This window comes from Labeo rohita, unplaced genomic scaffold (genome assembly GCF_022985175.1).
Source record: "Labeo rohita strain BAU-BD-2019 unplaced genomic scaffold, IGBB_LRoh.1.0 scaffold_63, whole genome shotgun sequence".
Lineage (NCBI taxonomy): Eukaryota > Metazoa > Chordata > Actinopteri > Cypriniformes > Cyprinidae > Labeo > Labeo rohita.
This window is the reverse complement of record NW_026129557.1, coordinates 347,157-370,958: the sequence shown is the minus strand read 5'-3', so window position 1 is coordinate 370,958 and position 23,802 is coordinate 347,157. Positions and strand designations below refer to the sequence as shown.

Below are 23,802 nucleotides of genomic sequence, written 5' to 3'. Positions count from 1 at the left end.
CATTTATTGATTGACAAGTCTCCAGTCGGGAAATTTTAGTAAACATGATGTTACTGTATTCTAGACTAAATGTGAACATGCATTAATTCATCTCACTCACAAAAAAACTGACTCAGTATTCATCAAAATTAGTAAAAACAGTGAAATGCAAACTCAGAATATGACACAAGCCTGCAGTAATTAAATATGTTAAATAATATAAATATCCTTTATGTATTTAATTCCATTTTGTTAACCAGTGTCTTTGCTGCTGACCTTCAAAGATGCAATTCAACCATACTAATAAGCAAAAATGACTTTAGATAAACTAATATTTGTGCTTAATTTTTTTTTTTTTTTTTTTTTTTTTTTTTCATAGCTGAAGAGTGATCTCCTGCATAAATGTACTTTTCATTCAGCCTGAGGTGAATTCATTTCGGTGTAAAAGAGCTTTTACATTCAAATTGTTTTATATTAAAAACAAAGAAGCAAGCACCACCCAGATTTAAAAAGTAACGCAAAAGTAACTTAATGCATTACTTTAAGTAACTTTCCCCAACACTGTAAGTTGCTTTCTCTCATGTAGTTGCCTGATTTTATTGTATCATGCACAAATTCAGGACTGAGGAGACCAAATGAAATATGCTATGTCAAAACCCCAAATCCTCAAGAGTCGTTTCAGATAATGTCTTCCAAATTCTGTAAACAACACTGTTTCTAATATTTAACTAACATTCATGTATTTTCAAATTTCTACATTTTATTTACATTTTCACCTTTTTATTTATTTATTTATTTTGACAGAACGATCGAAAGTTGTCTTCATCTCGATAAAATCTAATTTTAACCAACAAATTTAGGTTAGCCTAGTTTAACTTCGTGTTTTCACACCTTGACCAGTGAATGACCATGACTTCAATCACAAATTACTCAAATTGCGAGATGAATTTTAAATATATACCATGAAGTTTCCAGCATAAGAAGGTATACTAAATACATATTTTACTAATGGTACATGTATTTCCCTGACTGTTCCATTACTTACTTGTCTATGGCTGGAACAAATGGATATTTCCAGGTTTTTCATGACTGTGGGAACTTCAAGTTATTATTTCTGTCCCTCATGTCCTGCGTCTCAGCATCTCCAAGCACCTCCTCACGCAAAAAGAAATCTGTACGGAGACAGAACGCTCCGACCTCAGCGGTCCATCGCTTTCTTCCCTGATTGGTGGATTGGCGTAACGGGTTAGAACGTCGCTGTCTCGTTCTGTTCTATGATTGGTTGAGGTTTGCTGTGGGCGTGTGCAGCGCTCCCTCAGTCTGTTCTCTGATTGGTCGATACTGCGGTGGGCGGGGAGACCGCTGTCATTATCGACATCCACAACCATCGGAGAGACAATAGGGCAACAGCAGTCGCTCTGTCAGACGCATCAGCGCGATGTGCACAAGAATCAATATTAGTACATCAAAGCTTTAAGAAAATAACAGAGAGGGCAGCAGAAAAATATTGCTTCTGATGTTTTAGTCATTAACACTGACCACAACGGAATGACAGCGGGGGTTTGCGCATCATTCGTTCCTTAAAAGGTAAGAAACACTATATTTAACAATAATATAATGTATAAAAAAGCTGTGTGTTGATACGCAATGCAATTCTCATTTGCCATTGCATATCCAGTAAGAACCGAGAACTGCTATATTAAAATCAGCATTTGCATATGTTACTGTTTGGATAATGCAAATGCCTTACTTCCATAATACCTTTCTTTACTTCTAAGTGTTATTCACTATTTATTTATTGTATGTGTTATAATAACACACTGCTTTACATGTAAACAGACAGCAGAAGCCATTTTCAGTCATTTTTCTTATTATTGACATGAAGGTCTCAATGCAGCTGAGCCTATCACTATGTAATCTGCATAGGAAGCAATTCACTGAAGAACAATAGATTGCCAAAACACATCTTGAGCTGCTGTAAGGCGGGTATAACCCAGATTGAAGGCATGTCATTCAAGCAGGTTGTCATATGTCTGTTGTATACCAAAGAGAGATGTTTGTTTATGTATGTCTGTGTTCTTTTTATTTTGCACACATGCATAGCCATGCACATGGACACCCACATGCACGCTCACACAAGCCCAAAGGGCTGAAGTGTACATTCAGTGCACTCATTGAACTGAATGTTTTCACACTGCTTTCATAACAGGTATTGTCTGGACAGGATTTTGCAGGACAGATGACGGCATGCTGAAATATGCAAACTTCATGAGTAATACTCTGATGTGTTGGATTATACCAGGACAGATGAAATGCCAATATATATGTGGCATTAACTAATGCAGTTTTAGATTTAGCAGTTGAGATTTGACATTAACACAATATATACTTTTCATTAAACATATTGTTAAAGAGAGGTTTTCGGCAGGTGCCGATAAGCTCAGAATGCCCAAAATGCTCACGTCTAATGACATGAGTCTGTCACTAGGTGTGAGCGTTCAGACACACACAGCTCTGTCCTTTGTCTAAATGGGCGTTATTTAAATTCCAACATCTGATATCCAAAATTCCAGCAGTCTGTTGGGATAGGTGAGGAGTTAAGACTTTTATATGTGACCCTGGACCACAAAACCAGTCATAAGGGTCATTTGAAAAGCTTGAAAAAAAATTGATAATTTTGACCCATACAATGTATTAGTGGCTATTGCTACAAATATACCCATGCTACTTATGACTGGTTTTGTGGTCGCATATAGTCTTATAGTCTGGTCCTATTTAATGATGTTTATATTGAGGGCCACGTTATTTCATCCTATCATGTTTTGGTAGCCTGAAACATATGAATATGTAATTGCAACATTTTGATCAATCAACCTTGGTCAGACATGCGGCGATATCTGAAATAAGTATATGTATAAGACCTATAATGACAGGCTAGAAAAGACCTTTCATAGCATTTGCACACAGCCATGCAAATATGTGCAGACAGTGCCATTTGTAAACCAACTGGCTTCAACTGACATATTTGCAAATTAAATAGTATTTTAAAAAGACAAATGATGATAAGTCTTTGAATTAGTACTTGTTTGCCAGGAAATGAATGGATTGTTAAAAGTGGGTGTTACATATCAGAATAGAGGCAGGTGGCTGGAGCGGCCGGTTGGGGGTTGAAAAAGTAAGGGGCCGTTCACACAGAATGTGTTATTCCTTTTCAGTGCGCTACTTTTCGATTGCTTTTTAAATGGACGTGTACAACTGTTGCGCTCGCGTCTTGCATCTTTTGCAGCAGTGAATTTTTAAGATGTTGTGTCAAGTTAAAAGAATTTCAACTTTTAGTTTCCATCACCCTTCAAATTACACAAATTGAAATTGTGAATTTAAAATACGGTGTCGATTTCACAAAAAAAAAAAAAAAGTTTCTACACTTGCATGAGGTGATTTTTCAGGCAATTTGAAAAAGAGATATTAAAATAAAATGAATGGCTAGTACGATGGCTGCACAATACGTAAACCTTCCAACATCCATTGCCATGACTGATCGTGAGAGGAAAAATTACGTTTTAGTCACATTACATCAGTTAACGGAAACAGTCATTTCGCAGCAGTTTTTTATCAACATTTTTGTGGAACATTTTCATGGAAACGCGGATGGTTGGGGGTTGAAAAAGCAAGGGGCCATTCACACAGAATGCATTCTTCATGATGTGCTACTTTTCCATTGTTTTTCTATGTAAATGCACTAAACGGTTGTGCAACTGTTGCGCTCATGTCTTGCGACTTTTGCAGCGACAAATTTTTACAATACTGTCAAGTTAAAATAATTTTAACTTACATGCAGCACCATTCATCAATAGCTGCACATCCATTACCCTTCAAATTGTGCAAATTGAAATAGGCTACGCCTAATGGAAACACGTCAATTTTGCAAAAACTCTCATATATTACACTCGCATGAGGTGATTTTTCAGGCAGTTCGAAAAAGGGATTTGGCAAAACTGCAATGGAAATTACTTTTTCGCATTTACAGGTCACCTTGTGTACAAAAAAATCATATGATAATTTTTTAACGTAGTATAACTTAAAAAAACACATAAAATGTGGCCGCTTACACAAGCATTGTCTACACAATGCTTGGAATAAGGGGGTTTTTCTTGCCATTAAAGCTTGGATAACCCCTCATTTACACTGCACAAGTCTACAGAGCTGTCTAGTCAACTCTAGTCAATGCTTGTGTTTATACCAGACTCGTTTCAGCTTCAAAAGCGTCTTTCTGCGCTGTTTCTATAAAGATAGACACCTATGTCTCCTAAAATTAAAATTATTGGCTAGTGCGATGGCTGCAACATACATATATCTACCAACATCCATCTCTATGACTTATTGCGAAATTAAGTTTTAGTCGCATAACATCGGTTAATGGAAACGCCATCATTTCGCAACAGTTTTTTATGACACTTATGAAATTTTGCAAATGTTTTGCGCAAGTCTGTAATGGAAATGCACCTATTATCAGTTCCAAAACTGTGGACCAATCAGCAGACCCTGGAGGCGGGGCAAGCGTTGCAAGCTTTAGTTTACACAAAAAAAAAGGTGCTTCACGATGCAATAGAAGAACCATTTTTGTCTAAATGGTTCCATAAAGAACCTTTAACATCTGAAGAACCTTTCTGTTTCACAAATGGTTCTGGTGGCAAAAGAAGGTTCTTTAGAGTATAAAAAGGTAAGAAAGAGATGATTCTTTAAAGAACCTTTGGCTGAATGGTTCTTTGTGGAACCAAAAATGTTTTTTCTATGGCACCTTTATTTTTAGGAGTGTACAGAAGCAAGTTGTAATGCCAGCTGTTTTATTTGACGGCAGTCTGTGCTGTGCTTTTTAAAAAAACACTTCTGAGCGCTGCATCTCGCGTTTTTAGATGTAAAAACGCTTTTAGTGTGAACGACCCTTAAGAAGGCAGCTAAAAGGAAAGAGGCGGAGCAAATTATTATTCTTTTGATAAAAGATATTTTTAGAATAACACAAGGAACATGCATTAAAAAAATAAATATGAGTCGTTTTGATTGCATGTTGACTTTAAGCTTGTGACCTGCCTGTTTGCCTCACCAGCGGGGAGTGTTGTGCTCGCTGTGAAAGCAGCAGAGAGGACTACAGGACCAAGCCTCGAGCCCTCTGTCTGTGCTGATCTGTCTCCAAGCGTGAACACAAAATGCAGAGACTTGCCAAGCCCACTGCCTTTGATGTGCTTCATAGCACCGTGAGCATTGCGTGTGTGCGTGTGTGTGCTTGTGTGTACAGGACACAGAACCAACACAGCCAGCAAACAGACCAGCACTAACAGGGCTTATGGGGCTTTCTCGAAAGTCTCAGAAAGCCCAGCACCGTCACAGAACACAGTAGAGCGTGCTATCGCAAAGTGTTGCACTAGAAGACAAACAACAAAATGGTTTAGAAGAGATCTAAGGTGCACAATAGGACCTGGGAAGATGCAGTACCTTCAAAGCAACTGATTTGAAAGGATTGTTGATCCAAAAATGAAAACTCTTGCCATCATCCCAAGGTCAATGGGGTCTGGACTCCAGTGGTTTTTAAAAAATATCTTCTGTTGTGTTCCACAGAACTGCAGAAATGCATACAGGATGAGTAAATGATGACAGGATTTTCATTTCTGGGAAAACTATCTCTTTAAGGATTGGAAAAATGAATAGTTGTCCAAGATTCTGTGGATATCCCACATATTCATTTCCTCTGCGCTCCTGCTGCACGTGATTGCCGTTGTGATTAATGGTAGAGGGATTTGTGCTGCTAAACCATTGGACAGGCTTCTATATCTACCTTCCATACACTGATTACTCCATAACTCCAAGGGCAATTTCAATCTTGTTTTGAACCCTGTCTAGTTCTGTTTTCAGCGCAAGATAAATCTTCTTCATTACAGAAACTGATGGCAAAAAGGTTTTGTGAAAGTACACAAAGTCCTAACACCATTTCAGTTTCCACTGGTGGTTTATCCGTCTGCTACTCGATTTCCATGGGAACAGAGTAAATAAAATGCATCGTCTTCCATGCTGACATACAAACACAGTCCGCTGAGCATTTGCTGTCAATATCTCTGCAGGTTTCTCATGCTCTACTTTATGTTGGTATGAAAGGGTGATGGCTTTTTTGTACTGCACAAATACAAACACTGTGATTACCTGCACTAGGGAGCGAAGTACCCTTGTGAATTACTTGTACTGAATGAGTACTTTTATTGTATTTCAATTTGTAAAAGTGTATTTTTCAAATATTGGGCTTTCAGGTAAAATAATAAATAAAATACACTTAAAGTACACTTTAATGACTTATATGTGAGCGTGGACCACAAAATCAGTCATAAGGATACATTTTTTGAAATTAAGATTTATACATCATCTGAAAGCCAAATGAATAAACAGCATTTCACTGATGTATGGTTTGTTAGGATAGGATAATATTTGGCTGACATACAGCTATTTGAAAATCTGGAATCTGCAAAAAAATCTAAATATTGAGAAAATCGCCTCTAAAGTTGTCCAAATTAAGTTCTTAGCAATGCATTTGATATATGTACAGTAGGAAATTTACAAAATATCTTCATGGAACATGATCTTTACTTAATATCCTAATGATTTTTGACATAAAAGAAAAAGCAATAACTTTTTTCGCATTTTTGGCTACCCATGCTACTTAAGACTGTTTTTGTGGTTCAGGGTCACATATTTTTTAACACGCTTAAGTACACTTTTAAAAGTGCACTTTGTAATAAAAATGTATATTTTCAAATCATTATGTTTGAATTTTCTTTTGTTGTGCTTTAAAGATGTGCACTTATTTTATGTTGACTAACATACTAAAGCTAAAGTATTTGATTTTAATTGTAACTGTATATTCAATAGTATATTTTAAAGGAAACTTCATCATTACAAAGTGTAATTGCTAATAGATTTAATGTAAATTGAATGTATATATGACATTAAATTTACATTAAATATAAAACACTTTTAACTAATTGCATTTAATATGCATTTTAACTATAATACTATTTCATTTAATTGCAAATAACTTGCATTTAAGTGTACAAAAACATTAGATTAAATTTGCACTTAAGCATACTATTTTAAAGTATATTTCTTTAAAAATGTATTTTTTTGAGCCTGACTAATGTCAAAAACTTACCTGTGAGAACGTTCTCGCAAGATGCTAAATAGATACCGCCATGTACGTTTCGTGACATATTTGATGTGACATGTCCACTAAGGGGCGCTAAAAGAGTGTTCTTATTTTTTCTCCCGGAGCAGATGAACGTACATATGGTACGTTTTATGTGACGTTGGTTTTGTACGTGTCACTGCAGTTCTGACTTGAAATGTCCGTTGGCGTTAATTTTGACGTTTTAAAATAAAATCTGCAATACACCTAAACCCACCCGATAGTATGAACAAAGCGAATGTGATGTATAAATGCAATTGCAAGCATGCCGTTTTAGTTTGTTTTTTGATAACTCACCTTTCAGTCCTTTCATTGTGAGTCATGTTTTTCACTATTATTAGGCTCGCTGTTTTACCACCTCTAGTGTTTATTTTCTGTTGGAAACTGCAGTGATATGTACTTTCTCATCTTGCAAAAAGTTCCCACAGGTATGTTTTTGTCATGAGATGGTACAAGTAAAATGAATCACTCTATGCGATTTACTAGCATTTGTGCTTGTCAAATTACTGGTATTTGCACCATTATTTAGTGCCCAAAAAAGCATGTCTTGAAACAGGCGTTAGTTTGCACTGCTCTTGGTAGATTGCACTGGTCATTATGGAAATGATCTGGCTGCATCTGTTCTTTAATGTGTGCATTGTTAGTAAATCACACACAGGATTTTCCCTCCCATCGGTACTTTTATGGAATTGCGCTCTAACGCTAATTTGCCCTGTTCAGTACATCTGGCCCTAAGTCTAAAAAATCCCCACCCCAAGGCTCTATACAGCTTCCCTACATCAATACAAGTCTATAGGAATTTTTCAGCCATATTGTCCACCAGATCAATTCAGAATTTAGCAGCACACCTTTACACAACAAAGCTGCTTAATGCTTGTTTGAATCTTTAATCTTAAATATGAGGAGTAGTGATGCTTGAGGTTGTACAGCCTTTTTAATTCTTTCATTTGAAACATTTCATAGTGGTTGCAGGTTGTAGCTATGCAGCTTATACATGCAGCATACGTAAATATTAAGTGCTAGTGCTCACCTCTAAAGGAGTTTGATGGATATTTACAGTGCGAGTGTTGAGTGCGGTGGCTGTGAGAGCCCATACAGCATTGATTAAGCTGTTTGAAATGATTATTACCTTTAAATGGCTAAGCACAGGACTTTGGCAGCCACTCCATCTCTGGCAGCATTGCTTTATTTCTGTAGATGCTGGAGGAGGAGAGCCAGAGAAATAAACAGTGAGCACACGATAAGAAACAGGTCAACAAAGCAGCGGGCTCAGCACATTGGTAATGGAGAGCTGCATGAAGAAAACGGTGGTACAACATGCCACATTTACTCAAGAGATGAGAAACTGTGTGGGCTGTTGTGTGTATGTATGTCCACTGGAAAGACTTGCTTTGAAAATGACATCCAGTCACTGCTTATTATACTGTTATTGGGCTTATGTTCTTCTATCTATCTATCTATCTATAGTTGTGTGTTTGTGCAAATGTGAGCTGGGGCTCTTGGGAGTTGTAGTTGTCATGAGTGTTTGTCTAAAGGGAGCAGCTGCCACTGAAGGCTTCAGTTCTGGATGAACAGGTGTGCAACTTCCTAGCAACTACTCAAACTCTTCAGTAACTACCTAGCAACCACACTGTGGGAACTGCCCAGCAACATCTTAGCAAACCACTCAGTAATAGCAGCTTTGTAAGTGCCAAGAAATCACTCAGAAAACAAGTGCTGTGTCCGAAATGGAGTACTTACATAGTAGGCGAAACAATACGCTAAAAGAGTAGTATGTGCAAAAATACCTAGATGACCCAGTTTTTTCGCTGATTCTTAAAAGTGCAGTAGATGGACTCTTTACTATCCCATGAGGCCATGGGAAAGGATTGTGAATGTCAGTAAAGCAACGCAAAGGATGCCTGTAAGTTATGTGACAGTATCAACATGATGGTTGTAGTATGTGCAAGTTTCATACTACCCCTATTCATACTAAATAGAAAATACTCTCTTTTTTTCATGGTTGCGAAGCAAGTTCAAATTCAGATGTAGTACCTACGCAATTCCGGATGCAAAGAAGATTTAATTTTGACAGCGGCTATTTGCAATAAGTGTAAATAGAGATAGAGGCTGTTTACATTAAATCAAAATAGCAGTATTTTTTTTTAGCAATGTGCTATTTACACAGATTTTCTGCTATTTATAATGTTTATTGCAAATAGTGGCAATTATCTGCACCTCAGTATTGTAGTATATTATAAAACAGTATGTAATAATAGCGTATTGAGTGTAAATTATAATTGCAGTTCACATTATTAAATGGATGCCACCTTATTGGGACAATAAAGTCCTCCCTACACCTACCCTAACCCTACCCGATACTTTTTTTTTAAACTTTTTGATTATTTCCTTCATTTTAATTGAAAATAAATGCCTTTCCAATGTGATATGGTATTTGAAAAAGGAGAAAAAAAAAGTGTGGCAAAGGTAGAATAGAACCCGGGTCTATCACGTCAAAAAGAATGCAATGTATCATCTACGCCACTAGAGCTGACGTTTGGTAGCTGTCTTTTATGTTCTTGACTACAAGAATCACACGTTGGTGGGCGGAGTTAGTGTAAATAGCCTCTGCCAACAAGGCAGGCTATTTGCGCTTAATGTAAATGGACACTGCGTTTAGTTTTTTTTCTATACTGTGTGATATTTTGTTTCAGAAATGCTTTTGATGTTTTCTCTTTGGGACTCATAAGCACATATCTACAGTGTTGGGGAGTAACTAGTTACATGTAACAGAATTACTTAATTTATTACAAAATAAATGTAACTGTAATTTGTTATAGTCACTGAGAAAAAAACATGTAATTAAATTAGAGTTAGGGGGATTACATCCTATTTTCACACACATACACATTTGATTGTTTTAGGAGTTTAGGACACAGAAAAGGACACTATTTGATAACTATTTTATTTCCTATTTGGGTTTGTGTATATGCTTTATTTTTTAAGATTAACTTTTTTTTTTCTAAGGCATTATTAAATGTCAGTGTTTCCTGTAATAGCTATGCAAAGATTTGATTTTAAAAACAGCAACATAACTATTAAACTATTTCTTGTAATGGTTTTTAAATCTGTATTTAACCTCATAACTATCTAAAAGTAAAAAGAGGTGCTAAAGTCTGATATTGTGTTTAAAGTTCAATTATTATAATCTTAATTTAAGTGATAAGGGATACTGCAAGTCAGAAAGACATTAATCAGTGTTGAATATTACTGTAAAGCTTAAAAATGTTTGAAAATGATTAACCGTTTAGATAAGATCTAGATCTAGGTCTTTCATAAGTAATTTGTGTATGACTAGAAGAGAATAAAGCAATCCATAGATTTGTTTTCTGCTGAATGTTTCCTATCAGATCAAGACTTTGTTATTAACTGACACAGTCCTCCTTTCATCTATTTGTCAATCGTCCATCCTTGAGATGGGAAGCAGAAAAAGCTAGATTTGTGCATGGGGTTCAAAGTGTTTGATGAGTAGCCAGAAAAAAAGCTTTCCAAAAAACTCCATACTCTCTCTCTTTCTCTCTCACACACACAGGCATTTTCAAATTTCCACAGATGGTGTCACTGAACAGGAAGTGCTGTCATCCTGTCTCATTCAACACATTCCTCTCTATTAATGAGCACTGGCAGGCCCGAGGTGCCATCAGGGCTGTAAATTCATTCAGAAATTTCATCAGACAGACTGTTATATTAGCAGAAATTCCATTGAGCATTCTTTGAGCAGGCCGTTATGAAATCTAATATCTCACGACATTCTAATTTCGTATTTCACAACATTCATAATGCCTGATATATTGTATTCCCTCATATATTAAAACAACAGATGTTCAGAGAAATAACAGCATGCAAAACTACAACTACTACTACAAAACTTGCAAGTTTGCTTGTTTAAAAGTGTGCAATTTTAGTGTGTTGTTTACAGGCAGATTCTTAAAGATTATCAAGTTGGGCCAAAAAATACTAATATATATAGAAATACTAAACAGCATTGTGGTAACACATGTGATACTGGAATAATGCAAAAACATTAATTTAACAACAATAAATGTAACATACAACCCTCATGAACATAACTGGTAAGAAAAATCTAAATAAAAACATAGTTATTTCAACAACAACAACAAAAAAACGTCAAATGTGAAATGTAATACAAGGAATTCTGGAAATGTTTAGTTTTCACTATAAATTGGAATAAGTTTCTTCTCACGTCCAAAAACTGTCCGTTACCGTTTTTCACCATAATCTAGTAAGGGAACTTCCGTTAACCGTTTAATAGTATTGTACCACTAAAAGCATGATTTTTTTTTACAGTGTGTACTTACTATAGTATAAACAGTAAATTCTACATTCATACATGTAATTAAACATAAACCAACCCCGAACCCTCTAGTTAAGTACATGTTGTTAAATAATATTACTCAATACTTAATCATATACAGTAATTACATCGCAACAAGGACACCTTTAAATAATGTGTAATCAAATTTTACTGTAGGATTTAAACATACCAGCATTAAGTTGTCCATTTGCCACTGTTTCCGGAAATTTTAAGTCATTTAGAAAAGTAATATGTGACCCTGGACCACAAAACCAGTCTTCAGTAGCACGGCTATATTTGTAGCAATAGCCAAAATTTCATTGTATGGGTCAAAATTATCACATTTTCTTTTATGCCAAAAATCATTAGGATATTAAGTAAAGATCATGTTCCATGATGATATTTTGTAAATTTCCTACCATAATATATCAAAACTTAATTTTTGATTAGTAATATGCATTGCTAAGAACTTTATTTTGACAACCTTAAAGGCGATTTTCTCAATGCTTTGATTTTTTGCATCCTCAGATTACAGACTTTCAAATATTATCCTATCCTAACAAACCATACATCAATGGAAAACTTATTTATTTAGCTTTAAGATAATGTATAAATCTTAATGACCCTTACCTGACCCTTATGACTGGTTTTGTGGTCCATGGTCACATATCAGCTTTAACAAGCTTCATACTTTGGATATCATTCATGATCCTGTATCAGACACTGCTTTAGTTCTATTTATTGTGCTCTGTGAATACATACACTGTACTTACTTCATGAATGATGTTCTGTTCTTACAGTTCTCTTGTATTCAGCTCATTTGTTGAATCAATATGGTGCATGCTAGCCAAAAACTATGAAATGGTGTTATGCAACAGGCTAGTTTGCCCTCTAACACCTTTCGGAGAGGGTTTCGTGGTGCGGAAGTAAATAGCCCTATGGAACTATGTGATTTTAGCGTTACAAAGGGGATCGGTCAGGGTCTGTGCGCTCTGATCTTTTGTTCTGCTCAGTTCCTCTCGTACGTTCTCATTTCGGATACAGCCTGTGATGTCGTGCACATGAAAGGGCCTCCACACAACAGAAAGAAGATCAGTGAACTGTAGGATGCATGAGGTTATATAAGGATTTGTTTAGGAAGCCCCACAATCTCTGTAACTTTGATGTCGGTGATAAAGTGCATGTCCAGTGCAATCATGTTCCAAAGCCCAAAGTGTGAAATAGATTTTTTTAGAGTATTTTATCATGTACTTCAACAATCTGCCCTTCTTTTACTTTTTCCTACCTTTAGATTTCTAAATCAACTGTTGTCGTGGAAACTGGTCTCTCCGTCTCTGGAATAATGAGCTCCTCGCCCCACATGTCCCGCTCCTCCATTGACATCCTGGAAGAGCTGCAGCTCATCACTGCTGAGAACCTGGAGAAGCTGGACTTTAATAAATACTATGAGGTCATTAGGGAGCTTGGGAAGGGCACCTATGGCAAGGTGGACCTGGTCATCCACAAGATCAGAGGTAGGTTGAAGGAATTGGACAGGGTGTCTTGGCTTACATTTGGACAGGAATGAAAACAAGGCTGTGAGGGAAAGAAGTACAGTGTGTTTGACATTGGGTGTTGAACAACATGGCAATTGTTCAGCTTTTTAAACCACTTTTAGTAGACAAAAACTCCATTAATGCCATTTCAAAGACTGTCAAGTCTGTCCCTCACAATCTTCTTTTCATCCATGTGTGATTCAGTATGGTGCTTACCCTGACTAGGTTGTATGAGAGTTGTATGTTATTCAAATATTACATATTTGTATCTTGGCTATGATTAAGTATTTCATGTCTTTTACCTTAATGTTAATTGATGTCTAGGACAAACAGTTGGGGTATGAAAGAGGTCTCATTTGTAGTTTACCATCCTGTGGGGAATTTTCCCATTCAAACTTACAAAGAATGTTTGTACACAAAAATGAAATCCACCTACACTTACAAACATGCAGGCACACAATTCTCTCCGTCCTGTGAAATCATGCATTATTTATCAGTCATCTGTCATATTTTCAAAATCCTAGATTAACGATTACTGCAGCTCACAGCTATTACGTGCGCTTTCACACTAGAGCTTTTGAAGTGGACACAAGTCCATCTGACATCGAAGTTTAGTTCGTTTATAGTGCAGAAATGGTTTCATAAACCCAAGTCTGCTGAACGGTAAGTGCCATTCTTAATGGAGCATTTTGCTGTCAACTCCAAAGGGACAAATTCTTCAATAACACAGTGAAACCAACCAAAACAAAACACACTAAATAGTGGCTTTAGCACCGCATTGTTCTAGGAACTCAGTTCTTGGAATTAGCCAGCATGGTGGTTCCTAGAGAACCAATTCCCCCCGCGAGCTGTTTTTCTGGTTGCATTCGCACCGGCAGCAGAAACTTTGGAGCGGCCTACAGAGCCGTCTTTATGTGCAACATTAACAAATGTCGTCAAGAAATAATATGTCAAGAAATAAATGTCATTATCGCTGTTTTCCATGTTTGTGGAGTAAATATTTCATGCGGCTTTTTAAAAATGCAGAGTATGGTGTTTTGTATGCGTTTGGCCAGTCAGTGTACACTTACAAGCATCACTGGTAGTTCCTACAGAACTGTTTTAGACTACTCTAAAGTTTCCCCAAATGTAGTTCCTAGAACAAGATACGTTCCTGCAGTGCGAACACACCAAAATGTGGGAACTTCCGCCAATAGTTCTAGGTATAGAAATATAGAGTATAAAATGGTTAGGGAGTCAGTTTGTAACCAAAAGATTGTGGGTTCGAGTCCCAGGTCTGGCAGGGTTTGAAGGTGGGGGGAGTGAATAACCAGCGCTCTCTCCACTCTCAGTGCCACAACTGAGGTGAGTCCCTTGAGTCCCTTAAGCTCTCCGGGTGCCACAGCGATAGCATAATGGCTGCCCACTGCTCCGGATGTGTGTATGCGTGTTTGTTTACTACTCACTACTGTGTGTGTGCACTTGGGTGTGTTAAATCAGAGCAAAAATTCTGAGTATGGGTCACCATACTTGGTCTCACATCCTTTCCTTTCCTTTCCTTTCCTTTCCTTTCCTTTCCTTTCCTTTCCTTTCCTTTCCTTTCCTTTCCTAAAAAAAGGTTCCTCCTGTTTGAAACCCCCTAATGATACTAACCATTACAGAGTTGTTGGTCAATAATAAAGGCTTACCTAAAAAACAACCACCTGCTCCCAGCTACATTTTCAGCCTCATATGATCAAGACGTCATATTTACATTTCTTTTTGGAAGTGTAGTGATGCAGACAAAAAAGTAGCTAGTGAATCTAATCAACCAGTGGTGCTCAGTGACCAAGGAAGTCTTGCTGGTTTAGCTAGTCAAAAACCTTATTAGCCTTTCTATTAAAGTATGTTTATATGCTGTTCTTTGATGAACACACATAGCTGTTGAAGCTAGTCAACCAGTGGTGCTCAGTGACCAAGGAAGTCTTTGTGGTTTAGCTAGTCAAGGAGCCTTGTTGGAACACCAGCAGCCTATTCTGGGAGCCACCAACCAAAACGCAACATACAGAATAGGGGCTTTAGCACAGCGTTGTTCTAGAAACTCTGTTCTAAGAATTAGTCAGCATGGTGGTTACTAAAGAGCGGGCTGTTTTTATGATTTCATTCGCACCGGCAGCAGGAACTCTGAAGTGGCCAACAGCAATGTCTTTATTTGCAACATTTTCAAACGCCAGCAATGGGTGAATGAAGGACGGCCTGATCAGAGCTGTCTTTATTGTGTGTTGTGGGTTTCGTGATAACGGAAATTGAATGTAAACGTACAATTTACACGATTGAAAGAGCATGAAAATTTGACTAAATCTACTATGACAACTTGCGGTGTTACATATCATTGAGGCTGAGAAAAGTACACAACGCTGCAGACAAGTAAAATTTTCCATATTACTGGAGTAGATATTTTTTACATGGCTTTTTAAAAATGCAGAGTAGCCGCTGTTTCGTATGTGTTTGGCCAATCAGCATACACTTACATCACTGGTAGTTCCTATAGAACTGTTTTAGACCCTACTCTGAAGCAGAAGCTAATTTAGTTTCCCCAAATGGAGTTCCTAGTACTAAATATGTTACTAGTTCCTACAGTGTGAATACGCCAAAAAGTGGGTACTTCAGCAAATAGTTCTAGGAGCTATGAGAAGGTTCCTCCGGTGTGAAAGCCCATTACAGAACTGTTGGTCGATCATGAAGTCATACCTAAAAAACAACCACCTGCTTCTAGCTACATTCTAGCTACTTCTAGCTCTTTGAAGAAGTCCACACATTCTGATCAAGACGTCATGTTTACATCTTTTTAGAAGTGTAGTGATGCTCTCCAACCGATAAAGTGCCCTCCGCCCCCGGCCCCCCAGGTTGGCTTGTGCATCCTCCAGATTTCAAAGAGATGCAAAACACACCATCTGTCAGTATCCAAAATCCCCATCCATCTACACCTCATTTATTATTCACAGAAGTACTGGCCATACTAAGAGGATGGATGCTGCAGTACACTGTGGGGGCAGTTCCAGGAATCCACAATCCTGCTGTCCTCAGCAAAACTTGTGTGCTGTCATAACATTTACATTTCAACATATCTGCTCCAATACCTGACAGTTATTGCATGTATATTACGGGATGCCCCTCAGAGGAAGAATGTGTTTACCAGCTAGGATATCACTAGGGGAGTAAATTGAATTTGTGTTTGCCATTTTCCATTTGTATTTTGCTTTCAGCATTCCTCTGATCTTGACAGTTTCATAATGTTTGTGGGAATACTCAGACTGTAATTAAATGCTGAAACCCGGAGGTCACAATCATAGCAGATGTTTTAATCTATATGCCAGTGTAATCATAAAAGTTGCCGAAATGAACTTTCAGCATATATTGTGTTTGAAACGATCAGTTTGTCTCTTCCAGAAAGTATCAAACACATTATCTACTGCTCAGGGTCGTATACCACTTCTGTTCTCTATAAATGTTCAATGTTCTATTGCCAATGCTTCCGTAAAGTAACTATATGTCAACACAGACATCTCCTAGCAACAAAACCACAGAGGATAAATGATGCATTTGTTCAGCAGGTGTACTGTTATCAGCAGAAAAGGTAATTTACCGTGTTTTAAACACCTGTTCATGCAAACGTTTGCTGAACAGGTTATATTATCATGTAATGTAGGTACTTGGACTCACTGGTGCATTTCATTTGCTTAAAAGTGAATGTTTATGATTAACTGATGGCATACACCTGCATCTTGGCAAAAATGAAAATTGGGGATTTCTGCGTAATTTCCCAAGTTGAAAGTCTGAGGTAAAGTGATGTTAAATTGCACTTTTCTACAAAGTGGTACACAACTGATGATGTGTCATACTGGTGTGAAAATCTGGTTTCAGCTTTTCATCTTTTTCCTCATTGGCGGCTGCGGTGTGAATTATTGCAGAGCTGGAATGTTGTTGTGTTTTTTCCCCTGGAGTAAGACTACAAGTCAAAGTAGTTTTCTCTTCTCTTCTCCAATGTAGTCACTCAGTGGACATTTCACATTGAATGTGTCATGAAACGTACATGGTGGTACGTATTTTGCTTTTTTGCGAAAAAAGTTCCCACAGGTACATCATGAGATCAGGTTGATAATATCAACTTGAACCAACTAGCATTTATAAAATCATGGTTTCTAGGTTCTGATAAATTAAAAAGCCTTTTGGCTATGTAAAAAGGGACAGTCCCTTGATATATGTATATATTGGAAGCATGTCAACAAAGGAGGACTACTCTATAGTAGGTTAAGATTGCATTCTGTGACCATCTGCGAATGGTAGCGCTACAGTTTCCAATAAGGTTCCACCTACTGCAGTCCCAGATTGTCTGTCATCTGCCTGAGCAGGTGCAACTGTCGGCTGTTCTTAAAATGAAGGTCCTTTGTGAAGGCCTTTATCTTTTCTGCACAGACAGCTTCTGCTATCTGTTGTGTTATGTAATAACAAAGTTGGGGGCGGGGGTTCCTCTTGCCATATGACCTTCCTTTCAAGTGCTCAGCAGCTGCTAACCTTCTGCAGTGTTATGCAAAGAACCTCAGTAGTAACTCCCAGGCAAAATCTCTTCAAAAAGTCTTTTTGTTCAAGATGTTGACTAAACCATGTGAATGACAATCACAGTTTGTCATTTAGGGGTGAACAAATCTAAAAGATGATAGAGTGACAGTAAACAATGCTCATTCAAAATATGGCATGTCAGTCTCTGTGAATGGATGCTCAGGAAACACTGAAGAAACTGATGGAAATCTAAAAGTAATGATTACAGTCCTCAATTCTGGACCTTCAAGATCCACTTTCCTACAGAATTTAGCTCCAACCTGGATTAAACACACCTACCTGCAACTTCATAGTAATCCTGAAGATCTTGATTGGCTTGTTCAGGTGGGTTTGATTAGGGTTGGAGCTAAACTCAGCAGGAAAGTGGATCTCGAGGTCCAGAGTTGAGGACCCCTTGTCTAAATAGTACTAGAAAGCTACAGGCAGGTGAGTTTTTATCAAGGTTAGAGCAAAACTCTGCAGGACCGACATTGGCCACCCCTGCGCTAAAGTTTTACTGAAAAGAAGAAACTGCTGGTGGGACTGATGACGCTACATAATATAATGAGTTTACTGCAGTTGAACAATGCAATTAATCTTGTGTAGCCAGAAGCATTTGCAAACTTTCATGGCCTAATACTTTTCAATAAGCAAAAAAAACATTTGGGCAGAATAAGCAACAGAAAATAGATTCATGTTATTGGAACTTGCTTCAGATTTTCTTTAACCTTTCGAACTTTTTATTCGAGCATTTATTCGTCAAAAAGAGCTGTTCCCTTGTAAATTGATTTCCCACATTAATACATGACCTGACATTGTCTCGCTGTGACATTTAAAAGAGCACGTTCAAATCTTGCAAGCAGGCTATTAGCTCTGTGTCAGCGTCATAAAAAAATCTGGAATGCATTAAAAGCCCAGCAATGTTAACCTCTACCTCTCTCTTTTTTCTTCCAGGCACGAAAATGGCCTTGAAATTCTTGAGGAAGAAAACCACTAAGCTGAAGAGTTTCCTACGCGAGTACAGCATCTCGCTCTACCTGTCACCCTGCCCTTTCATCATCAACATGTATGGCATTGCCTTCGAAACCGACGAATACTACATTTTCGCTCAAGAGTATGCACTGGCAGGTGATCTCTTTGACATCATTCCTCCCCAGGTGAGATAACAAGAACTTGAATCGCTACTTGACATAGATATATTTAGATTGTGCTACTTTGCACATATGCATTTGCAGTTGCTTGAGTCCTAAAAGAAGGCATTAAAATAATTCTGTTCTAAACTGAAAACTAGGTTCCAACATTGTAATCAACTCTAGTTTTACATTTGAGAAAATTAAAGTTGTGGTGTGGTGTAAAACTCACTATTATGATTCTGTTGGTTGTTCTGAGTGGTTGCCAGGCTGGTTAACCCAGGATCATTAAAAAAATCATGGTGCTTGTGGCAACGTTTGTACAACAATATTACGTACCTTATTGCGGCACTTTCAAAGTGAAATGTTCAGTGAGAGGCGCTAAAATGCATGTCCAGTTCATTGTGGCCACGTTTTATTAGTTGCTTCTGGCATTTATTGCAGCGGTTTAGAATTCAAATGTTGGGGACGTTAAAAGGTTCATGCTCTATCATGTTGGAAAATAACATACCCTTCACCAAAACCAAACCCTGAACCTAACCGATAGTGTTAACAAAAGCAAAAATGATATAAACAAGTCCTTCTACATGGTTTTGAGTTGCAACTGTGTAATAGTTGAATTTATAAAAGTAAAAACTTTGAAAACTTTTGCACAGAATGAAAATGTGTACATTTTTCTTATTTTGCCTAAATATATTTTCTTCATTTAGTACTGCCCTTCAAAAGCTATAGAATATACCTACATGTTTCCTAGAAGACAAAATAAGTTACATTTACCCTGATATTCAAATTCAAAATGTTTTCACCCCCTGGCTCTATGTAAGCATCTTTTATGTAAAATATCTTATTCAGGTCAGTACTACATAAAAAAAAAACATGGATTTTGTGTGATCCCTCTTATTTTGGTAAAATAATTAACATTTTGCAGATTCTGCATGGTGTGTTTAAAATTTTAAACTCAACTGTATACACCTTTTCTTTTTTTAATGATGGATGGGATAGATGGGTGTTTCTAGGTAGTTCCCACAGTCCACACGTACATGGGTATTTTTCTAAACAGAATTTTCCTTCCTTCGTATAAAAAAAAAATCCTGTCCACCTGAAAACGCACAAACATGCTACAGTATGAAGCACTGTCAACTGTAAAGCCATGTTGGCCAATCAGAAGCCTGAAAAAAGCACTAACTCCGACCTCACAATCCAAAATCTTCAGAGTTTCTGAAAATATTCATCCTTGGCTTTTCAAAAAGGTTCGGTTTCAGTGACCTGATACTGTGTTTGGACGAACAGTTTTGAAAATACTCAAGTTTGTGTGGACAGGGCCTAGCTGTTAGCACATTATGTGACTACTATGCTATTCTGTGATTTATTAGACAAACCTTATATGGTTTCCGAAACTTGCCAGGACTGACCCACAAGCCTGAGGTCTTTCTTTCCCACTGCTAACACACCATGTGTTCTGTTCAGTGAGTGCCTGAGAGGAGCAGCGTATTCAGTTGAGGATGTGCACTGTGTTCATCACACAGAAATAACTAAGGACTTTATGTTCCCTGCAAACCTGTTGCTGCATTACAGAATGCCTTTTTTATGGTGATCAGGTTTTCTATTGCAGGCACTCATTATGCTTCAGATTTGGCTGTCTGTGAGAATTATGATAGCAACCATTATGTAACCACATGGTATTTCATTGTAGCGTCTAATTCCGTATTCTTCCTGTGCGTAGGTTGGGTTGCCAGAGAACGTCGCCAAGCGGTGTGTGCACCAGGTGGCGATTGCACTGGATTACCTGCACTGCAAGAAGCTGGTGCATCGTGACATCAAGCCGGAGAACGTCCTCATCTTTGACAAGGAGTGCCGGAAGGTGAAACTGTCAGACTTTGGCATGACGCGATGCGCTGGCTCTCCAGTGAAGCGGGTGAGCGGAACCATCCCGTACACGGCTCCAGAACTGTGCGACCCAAGTCGGCAAGAGGGCCTGTGTGTAGACTACAGCACAGACGTGTGGGCCTTCGGCGTGCTTCTGTTCTGCATGCTCACTGGGAATTTCCCCTGGGAAAAAGCACTCCCGTCCGACGCCTTCTACGAGGAGTTTGTGCGCTGGCAGCATCGGCGGAGGCGAACCAGTGCGGTGCCTTCCCAGTGGCGGCGTTTCACTGACGACGCACTCTGCATGTTCCGCTGCCTGCTGTCCATCGAGCAGGACCGCCGATGCTCTGTCAAAGAGGTCTTTAGCTACTTCAACCACTGCTGGATGCTCGACACGGAGAACGGCAACACGACCCATGTCTCGGGCGGTAACGGCAACACAGTGATGAATGGCCGTCAGGCAGAGCTTAGCTCTTCTTCCTCGGAAGAAGATGAGCTGGTGGACCGTTTGAAGCAACAGAGCTTGTCCCCAGTGTGCGGGGTAGCTAAAGGAGGTATTGTCATGGAGCCAGTGACGGCGCACTACTCCTCTACGTCCACGAACAGCCCCGCTTCCTCCACTGGCGGCTACGAGCGCGTCTCCCGTGATAACAATGGCAATGGTCGAATCCTAGTCACGACACCAATTGAAATATGCGTTTAGTGAAGTCACTGGCATTAACCTATCTTGCACATATACTTGGGATGACTAGATGACAATAAGGACTCAAGTCCTTGTGAAGCAAACGCGTCAGAGGCTCACGCACAATGCTCAGCATCCCAAGAAGAGCTGACAGCTTGAAACTCTTCCCGATGACGAGTATCTCTGAGGGAATCTGTAAGACAATCACCAAAGTCTGCAGATTGTGTCTCAACCACGTTTTCCACATATAATTAGACCAAAACGACACATTGGAAACTTTAGAGGAATAGAAAAAACTATAAAGCAATATGTTGCGTCTTTGATTTGGAACATGGAAAAAACTTTTCATGTGGAGACTTATGTGGTTTTAGAAGCACAGTAGGAACTGTGTTGGTATTGTTTTGTGCTCGTGCATCCCTGTGATCAGTGGATATGACTTTGGAAGATTATTGGTTACTTTATAAACGTGTTGTGTGATTCATTTTGGTCTTGACCTTTTTGTTATTTATTTAATGTTGTAGCATTACAATGTTAATTTATAATTTGCAGAGAATCTGCACTGTCAAATTTCAGTTTGCTCACTATTACACCAAAACTGGCAAGAAAAGATCACTTGATTTCAGAAGACTGTTAGGGAGGTTTGAATGGTAGATTGAAAAACTCTGTCACCTATTGCTAAACATCTGCATTCAGAAACAGTTCTTTACGGGGCTATAGGTGCACAAATACAGGAGTGATTTAGACAAGATGGCTACCAGAAACACACTTTAAACACCATTGAGCCATTCATGTATTCATACAGTAAGTAAAGTACAATACCACTTTATGTACTTTACATTATTTCCTCTTTCTGAGCATCACGGATGGAGTCCTGATAGCACACGTATGTCACTGAGACGTCTTTTTGATTTTCTCTAGAAGATGTCAGTTTTGGAGTCTCTTGAGAAGTTGGATGTTAGAATGACATTCAGCCAATGTTTTTCCAGTGTGAGACTTAGAATTATATAGATTAATTTGTTTTAAGTTGTTAATCAGATGTTTGTAGACAAAACATGAAGCTTACAAGAGCATGTTATACTTTCCAGATTTGCAGTGTTCTCTTTCATAGATGTCTTGTTGACGTACATGTGCTTACTGAGTGAAGTTTAAGGATTTCTCAGGTATACCATTCACTGTGTCAACATGAAATCAAAATTTACACTATTTACTTTCTTTATACATATTCCCAGTCTTACCGTGCACTTGCCAGTGCACATTACTCAAAACATGAAAAGAGTTGTCTTCATCAAGGGTTGTTTACTAAAAATTTCTTCCACTAAACTGATCTTTGTTTCTTTTTCTTACTTTCAAACCCTCCCTTCCAACCGCTTGACTTCATTCTGATATGTAACAGAAACTTCAGATAAATTCCGATACCGCCCCTTCATTTTTTCTCACTGAGTATCCTGTTTTACATTAAAATGTCAAATGATGGTTATTTTTAGTAGAATTATTCGTGAAATGGTTTCAAACACCATTTCATGTTTTCTTTAACACATAATTTGTTACTTGAGGCGTAGGAAGGATCTGTTAAATGAAAATGTCATATTTATTTTTCATGACTAATGGGGCATTGATGTCTAAAAAAAAAAAAAAGTGCTGCTTTGGTCCAAAAAATGAAGGTCATGTTGTATATCTGTGTAAGATCTTTTATTTGGACCATTAATTACATAGAAAAAAAAATTGCCAGCTGCTAAACCTGGTATACTCTGCATTTAGATATTAAAATCACAAGTCTTGCGCAATTTAAAAAAGTTTTTTTCATTTTTTTATTTAATATTTATACATTTTACAATGACATTTGTTCAATGTCATACTCTTGTTTGAAGAAAGGTAGCAGAAGAAGTTAATTCATTGGAAATGTTTTGATCTTGTGTTGTTAAAATGCAAAAAAAATAATATAGAAGTGTCGACAATGTTTGAAAGGGCATTTTTGCATGGATAACAGGAAACCAATGTAAGGAGATGGTATCTGTGCTACTTTTTAGAATTGTGACAATTATTGTGTAGTAATACTTGAAATTAGCACAAGTTTGCATATCTTGATAAAGTTTCAGTGGAGTCAAAAAGGACAATGTGCAAATAAAGAAAAAAAAGGAAAACAAGTTTTTTAATTCTTCATGTGCAGAACATGGGCCAACAGTACAGTACGTACAAAACATATTGATGTGCTCATAGACAATAACCATGAAGAAGCTGAAAGACAATTCAACCCTGCAAAATGTATGAAGAAAACAAGTCAAATGTGAAAATCTTTCGTTAAAAGGACAAAAACAGACGTTTTAACGTGTTGTGTTTTCCAGAAATATTTGCATGAATCAACATTGCTCTGGAGAAACATTGTAGAAATAAAAACTAAAAGTACTGAACCATATGGCTTTTGTGTCTTTTCTGAAGCAAAGCAACTGGTTTTCACATATGATGGCAGCATCCTG

At 37.8% G+C, this 23,802-nt stretch overlaps 1 protein-coding gene across 1 annotated transcript; it reads left to right on the top strand.

Moving 5' to 3' along the window:
* Nucleotides 1-1,364: 1,364 nt before the first annotated feature.
* On the top strand, nucleotides 1,365-23,731 carry unm_sa1261 (un-named sa1261). The gene is made up of 4 exons (XM_051104089.1): nucleotides 1,365-1,566; nucleotides 12,850-13,072; nucleotides 18,605-18,807; nucleotides 20,504-23,731. Exons 2-4 carry the CDS (start codon nucleotides 12,901-12,903, stop codon nucleotides 21,347-21,349), a joined length of 1,221 nt encoding a protein of 406 aa, XP_050960046.1. The 5' UTR covers nucleotides 1,365-1,566; nucleotides 12,850-12,900; the 3' UTR covers nucleotides 21,350-23,731.
* Nucleotides 23,732-23,802: the final 71 nt, after the last annotated feature.

What these genes read in the sequence shown, in the direction of transcription:
- unm_sa1261 (XM_051104089.1), top strand. Translation starts at nt 12,901, where the DNA reads ATGAGCTCCTCGCCCCACATGTCCCGCTCCTCCATTGACATCCTGGAA. An exon ending in GGTCATCCACAAGATCAGAG is followed by an intron (nt 13,073 to 18,604) that starts GTAGGTTGAAGG and finishes TTTTTCTTCCAG; the next exon opens with GCACGAAAATGGCCTTGAAA. An exon ending in TTGACATCATTCCTCCCCAG is followed by an intron (nt 18,808 to 20,503) that starts GTGAGATAACAA and finishes TCCTGTGCGTAG; the next exon opens with GTTGGGTTGCCAGAGAACGT.